This window comes from Doryrhamphus excisus, linkage group LG20 (genome assembly GCF_037039965.1).
Source record: "Doryrhamphus excisus strain RoL-2023G ecotype Guam linkage group LG20, RoL_Dexc_Guam_v1.1, whole genome shotgun sequence".
Taxonomy (NCBI): Eukaryota; Metazoa; Chordata; class Actinopteri; order Syngnathiformes; family Syngnathidae; genus Doryrhamphus; species Doryrhamphus excisus.
Window position 1 is genome coordinate 11,963,501 of NC_136376.1, and position 6,310 is coordinate 11,969,810.

Consider the following 6,310-nt stretch of genomic DNA (forward strand, 5'->3'; position numbering starts at 1 on the left):
TATACAATAAAATCCTATAGCTTGTATTTTTGGCACGGCGTCACATGTAGACCGCCAGCCCTCCACTGGGGTTTCTGGAGGGTTTGGCTTGTTTTTGCGTGGAGTGAAAGGAAGAAAAGAAAGGCGCATAAAAGGCGATGAGATCCACTTGAGGCCTCCTCCAGTAGTCGTCTGGAGCAAAGATTGGGATAAAGTTATCAGCCCCGTTATTTGATTTCAATTTTCTGCACGCACCTCGCCATGCAGGTCATAACACCAAGTTTATTTTCAGCGGTGCATAAATTAATTACGCGCATTTAATAACTAAAATATCATTATATTCCCCCTTTAATAACATAAACGCTGCACGCCGGGGAAAGGCTTTAATAGCGCGGGGCCGTGTAACTGGCCATTATCCGCCTGTAATGATATTACAGAACCAATTACGCGCCATTAGACGGGATTTTGTGCACTTTATGTGGTTTGCTCCAATCCCGCTCTCCTCTTGGAAATTTCTGCAGCCTCATTTTTTTTGGTGCGCGCACCTCACAAAAGGCATGGCGTGTGCTCTCATGGCGTCCCACATGTGCTTTAAAACTAATTGAAAGGCTCCCGCAGCACGTCATTTATCTCAGCCCCGACAAATAAATCGCGGGACCCCTTGCTGTGAACAAAATCAAAATCTTGGCCTTGCGAGTGTTCGAGAAGCGCAAACCCTTGTAAAGTGGAGCCCTTAACACACCCCCGACGTGCAATTAACCCCGCCGTGCAAAACCCAAACGCGGCCTTACTATTTTTTAATATATGAAAAGAAATCAAAAAAAGTTCAGTGCAGGGCGTGTGTGCGTGTGTGTGTGCGCGCGTGTGTGTGTGTGTTTGGGGAATAACACGCGCACACGCACACGCACACGCACACATATCATCCGGGTGAGAGACAAAGATAATCCGATTAGGAACAATTAGGTGTGAGATTGTGCGACACCATTTGAAAGCCTTAACACTCTACACACTTATACAGACATCTGGACACTCCCAGAGGTGTGTGTGTGTGTGTGTGATTGTGTGTGTGTGTGTGTCAGACGGAGAGAGAGAGAGCGAGGGCGAGAGAGAGAGTTGTGGGGGGAGACAAGACAAGCAAGGTGGACCCTCCCAGTCCCTCCTCTATAGAGCAGCAAACACTAGAGCAGTTCCAGGATGCTCCTGCAACAACAAACACAACTTTGACTTGTAACTGTGCGTGTGCACGTGTGTGTGTGTGTGTGTAAGAGTGATTTTTCTTTTCTTTTTTGAAGCTGCAGGATGTTCTACTTCCACTGCCCTCCCCAGCTGGATGCCGAGTGTTGTCGCTCCAACACATGTAAGTGTCTGCTTATATTCATGTTATATTCATTTTCTATGGATTGATATATGCATGTGACACTTTCTAATAGGATTTCTTATTTTTGAATGGAAAAATAACAAAATTGAAGAGGAAATCGTACTTTTTTTGTGTTTAAAAGTGTCAGTGCTTTGGCCCCCTGAGGTCAGGTTTCATAAAGGGGGTTTCTGTTGCTGGAAAGGAGCAGATGTTGAGTGTCATAAGTCCTTCATGGCTCCCTTCAGACTCCCAGCATCAATGTTTTATCATGCAACTACAATGGGAAAAGTCAATATATGACATTATCTTATGTTGTTCACTTGGGTCTGTGTGTTCTTTTCAATGGGCTTACAAAACCAAGTTTTTTTTTCAAAAATAGTCATGTTTCCATTTTTATATATTCTACACATTTGCTAAAATTCTTCCAAATATACATTTACAGTAATTAAATGATGTGAAATTAATTTGCAGTGAATTCGAGCACTTTTGCCAACCACGCCCCAGCTGATTTCGATGATGGCTTCCTGCGGAGGAAACAGCGCAGGAACAGGACCACGTTCACTTTGCAACAGGTAAAACTGATTTTTACATAGCAGAAACACTACAAAAGAAATCAGGGAAAATGTTATTATCGTGCATCCTTGCTATGTATGCATGCCAAATGGAGGCCTCTACAAGATTCCTTTAATGTAAAGAAATAAAAATGCCTACATAAAAAAATAATGCATGACTATGAACACCTTTACCTCACAAAATGTATATATTTATTTATATATTTCATTTATATATATATATATATAGCTGTTTTTGTATATTGTGTAGGGTTATGTTTTTATTTATGTACTTTTTAGAATTATTCAAAGGGACAAGTAAGCACACTGCAAAAAGTGGAACTCTAGGTAAGCCTAAATATCTCAAATCAAGGTTATTTTGGAGTAAAACATATTTTTTCTTACCAGACTTATGTCAATTAATATTTATACATAAAATAAGCAAAATAGTGTGACAACAAAACACTTGATTTGTTCTGGAAGCACATTATTCTGCATGTTCACTGACGTCTAGTGTGTGTGTGTGTGTGTGTGTGTGTAGCTGGAAGCCTTGGAGGCGGTCTTCGCACAGACCCACTACCCGGACGTGTTCACGCGTGAGGAGTTGGCCATGAAGATCAACCTGACAGAGGCCAGAGTGCAGGTGGGCCTCACTAATAATAATAATAATTATTATTATTATATCAATTATTATTATACTTGAAAAATATTAGACTAAAATAAAGACTCTGGAATATTTGAATCATGTCAATTTAATGATCAGATTAGATTGATTCATTGCTTATGCATAATTAAACAGCAATAATGTCCCAGTCATGTCATTTGTCAGTGTGTGTGTGTGTGTGTGTGTGTGTGTGTGTGTGTTTGTGTGTGTGAGTGAGTGTGTGTGTCCATTTTCAGGCACACTCTTGTGCAAACAGCAAATCTATGAATTGAGACGTCATTTCCTGCTTTCGGGTGCACACAGATAGATCTAATTGTGTCCAATGTAATAGTTAGCCTTTTGTTCCCTAGGGTCATCTTTACTCTCATAATGGAATCCAGCATTGTAAATTAGGGAGTGTCAACAAATTATTATTCTCCCTAATCCGATTATCGCATTGCTATTATTCCATATGAACGTGCAGCGTGCAGGGATATTAAACTTACATTATTATTAGAAAATAAATGTCATTTCTGTTGTAGTGTTACCCCCCCCCCCTTCGTACCCCCTCCCTCCATTTTTTTTGTAAAGTGTCAATGGGCCTCCCCCGCATTAAGAGCATGCTGCAAATGGAGATTAATGGAGCAATTATAGCCCATTCAGAGAGGGGTTAGTGTGGGGGGGCTTGACTTGTAGCAGGAAGGTGCAAGGGTGAGATAAGTCCATTGGCTGCATTGTTGTCCTGCCACCGCCATGTTGTCCTCTCCGCGTGTTTTGTTTGGGCTTGTTGACATCATTTGTAGTGCGGCTACAATGGGAGAGGTACCCATTATGATTAATGCCCGCTAGAAGCCGCTCCTAATCGAATGTGATGTTGTCAAACAATCGCTAAATAGGGAAATAAACGACTTCATCGCTCCCTCTCTCGGGCTGCACAACTGTCAGTGGGAAGTCATTAAAATATGATAATGAAAAATGGCTCCATTAAATGTTCTTATAGGCACTGACCTTCATTCGATTAACATAGGATTACTTGTTCTTGGTGCCCGATGGTGCAACTTTTGGACTAGTGCTACATTACATGGACGTGACAAACAGGGTGTTCAACCTTAGGGTCGGGTCTTGAAAGGTGTCACGGTGATGGGAGTGGGTTACTGTGTCGCCTTATTAATATCAGCGCAGTTGACACAATAGTCTGGCAAATTTGTGTTCTTTATCGTCCATCTGTGCACGGTACATGCTAATATGACGTAAGAGTAATGCTTTAGTTCATTTCTCACTTGCTTCACTTCTGACTTGCAATTCCACCTCCGAAACGAGCGAGGTGTTTTAGTAAGTTTGGCAGAAGTATTGGGTCACAACAACTTTTCTTAGTGTTCCACATAATTAAACAGTCAATGGACCTTAGTTGTGTATCGTCCATCCATCCATTTTCTATACCGTTTATCCTCACAAGGGTCACGGAGGTGCTGGAGCCTATCCCAGCTGTCTTTGGGAGAGAGGCGGGGTACACCCTGGACTGGTCGCCAGCCAATCACAGGGCATAGTTGTGTGTAGTGTTTTAGATATTTAATTAACACCTCTGGTCAATTCTCCCATAGTGACCAGTGTGGTCATTGGTAAGATAAGATCAGATATGTCTTTATTGGTGTTGCAAGGGGGGGGGGGGGGGGGGGGGCTGCAGATTTACGGCTGCAAAAGCAGAGTACAAAAAGCACACAAGAGCATAGAAAGTGCAAAATCAAGGTAACACAAATCAAGAAGAAGAAGAAGCTGTGTACTTGTCGATTAAGCCACAGGTTTATTGCACAGTTATTGCACAGTTTATTATGTATGGTTATTACAAATTACCACCTGCTCATGTTTTTAATGACATGGCGGTAGAATGCATTTAAAAGTATCGTGATTGGTCAGCATTCAGCAGCATTATCTACCTCTGCATGTGCTTTAAAATGTTGCGCTACGCAACTGTCGTATTGTTGTTTACAACAAACGCATCAGCAGCACTCATGCTGGCTCCTTTATGCTACTCCAACATTGGTTCTGTTGCTGAATTATACTTTATAAATGACCTTGTGGTCAAGCCATGATTAGCATTTGCTTTATTCCTGCAAGTTGTCAGTATTGTGCAGTATTGTGTATGGCAGTGCTGATGTATGATGTATTTGAGTTAGCGGTAGTTGTGCCACAGGAAGGAAGGTATTAGGAAATAAACATATTATGTGTCATTATGGATGTTATTTGGGGTTTTGTTACTGTTGTCTAGAGAGAAATATTTTCTGTTTTAGCCTTTGTTGTCTGTATAAAAAAATGAATATTGATAATAATGATAATAACAGGAAGACAAGTTAACTATTTTGTGATTTCATTCTATGTGTTTCTCTCAGGTCTGGTTTCAGAACCGCAGGGCCAAGTGGAGGAAGACGGAGCGAGGCGGCGCAGACCCAGAAGGAGGCAAAGAGCAGATAAGCGAGGGCGCTCCTCCGACTCGCGCCATCAACCCTCAGTCGCCCTCCGAGCAGAGCAGGAAACAGAAAGAGCCGCTGGAGATGCAGCAGAGGTGACATGTTAACACCTTGACTGAACTCTGGCAAGGAGACGCTTGCATGAGTTGGATTTCAAGTGTATGGATTAACAATCAAACGTTTGGGGACACATTTCTCATTGAATCGCATGCAAAAGTGTGTCTAAACTTTTGACCGACTGGCCACTCCATTATGATCTATAGTTATTCTATAACCAAATTCTACTGTATATATGAAAGTGTGTGTAGAACTGCAATCCATCACGCTATTGTGGTTTTTAAAGTACTACTCTATTTGACGGTATCAATCTATAAACATTATAGCAACAGCAGTTTTTTGTACTGGATCCCGTTGGTTTGTGCATGTATACCTAATAAAGTGGTCACTTTGCATACGTGATGCGTGGAAGTATACCCTGACTTATTGTCTGTTTTCTTGTTTTGGTCAGCATGAATAGGCCCGTGGGTCCTGGTGGTCCCTTCTTCCCATCTTGTCTACCGGGTACCCTCCTCAACTCTGCCACCTACGCTCAGGCCCTCTCTCAGGTCGCCACCTTAAAAGGTGATCCTCCTTAACGGCGTCGCAAATTCAACTTTGCATCATTCCAAATGACTAAATGTGTGATTTTACAACCAGGCAACGCTTTGTGTTCCTGCTGCGTTTCGGACCCCATGGGCTTATCCTTCCTGCCGCCCTACGGTTGCCAGGGCAACCGCACCGCCAGCGTGGCTGCCCTGCGCATGAAGGCCCGTGAGCACTCGGAGGCGGTGCTGCAGTCGGCCAACCTGCTCGGCGCCGGGCCCGGGGTTGGCAGCGCGGGGGTCCTGTCCGGGGTGACGGGCATGATGAGGCCCTCGGCGGCCGCTTCAGCTCAGTTGGAAGTGAGCGGAACAGCCGGAAGAGGAAGTGACAGCTCCAGTCCCAACACGGCCTCCAAGGTGTCTGACAAGCACCCTCATTGCTCCGATAAGGATGCACTGGAGAAGAAGTGAGGACTCTCAAGCGTCCGAGACTGACTCCTGGTCCTCTAGGCGCAACTATGGAGCTATTTAAATGATTATTCTTATTATTTCTGAACATTTGGGGACTTGTTTTCCTCATGAAAGCACACGTTTGGATCTGGTTTTCTGCACTCTTTCATGGACTAGTACGGTAAAGGGCAAAATGATTGACAAACAGGGCAAAGTTCAAGTTAAATATTTTTGGGAACTGGTCTCTTTTCGCCGGGAATGACAGAAGAAAGTTGCAAAAGACT

The 6,310-nt window shown here is 43.2% G+C and overlaps 1 protein-coding gene across 1 annotated transcript; it reads left to right on the forward strand.

Annotated features, from left to right (window-relative positions):
- The first annotated feature begins 1,247 nt into the window (after window positions 1-1,247).
- Window positions 1,248-6,310, forward strand: drgx (dorsal root ganglia homeobox). Its single transcript, XM_058059026.2, has 6 exons — window positions 1,248-1,336; window positions 1,808-1,908; window positions 2,429-2,530; window positions 4,918-5,090; window positions 5,504-5,616; window positions 5,692-6,310. The coding sequence occupies exons 1-6, from the start codon at window positions 1,279-1,281 to the stop codon at window positions 6,045-6,047; spliced, it is 903 nt and encodes a 300-aa protein (XP_057915009.1). The 5' UTR covers window positions 1,248-1,278; the 3' UTR covers window positions 6,048-6,310.

Coding starts and splice junctions, on each gene's coding strand:
- drgx (XM_058059026.2), top strand. CDS start 1,279: ATGTTCTACTTCCACTGCCCTCCCCAGCTGGATGCCGAGTGTTGTCGC. Junction 1,909..2,428: donor CCACGTTCACTTTGCAACAG/GTAAAACTGATT, acceptor GTGTGTGTGTAG/CTGGAAGCCTTGGAGGCGGT. Junction 2,531..4,917: donor TGACAGAGGCCAGAGTGCAG/GTGGGCCTCACT, acceptor TGTTTCTCTCAG/GTCTGGTTTCAGAACCGCAG.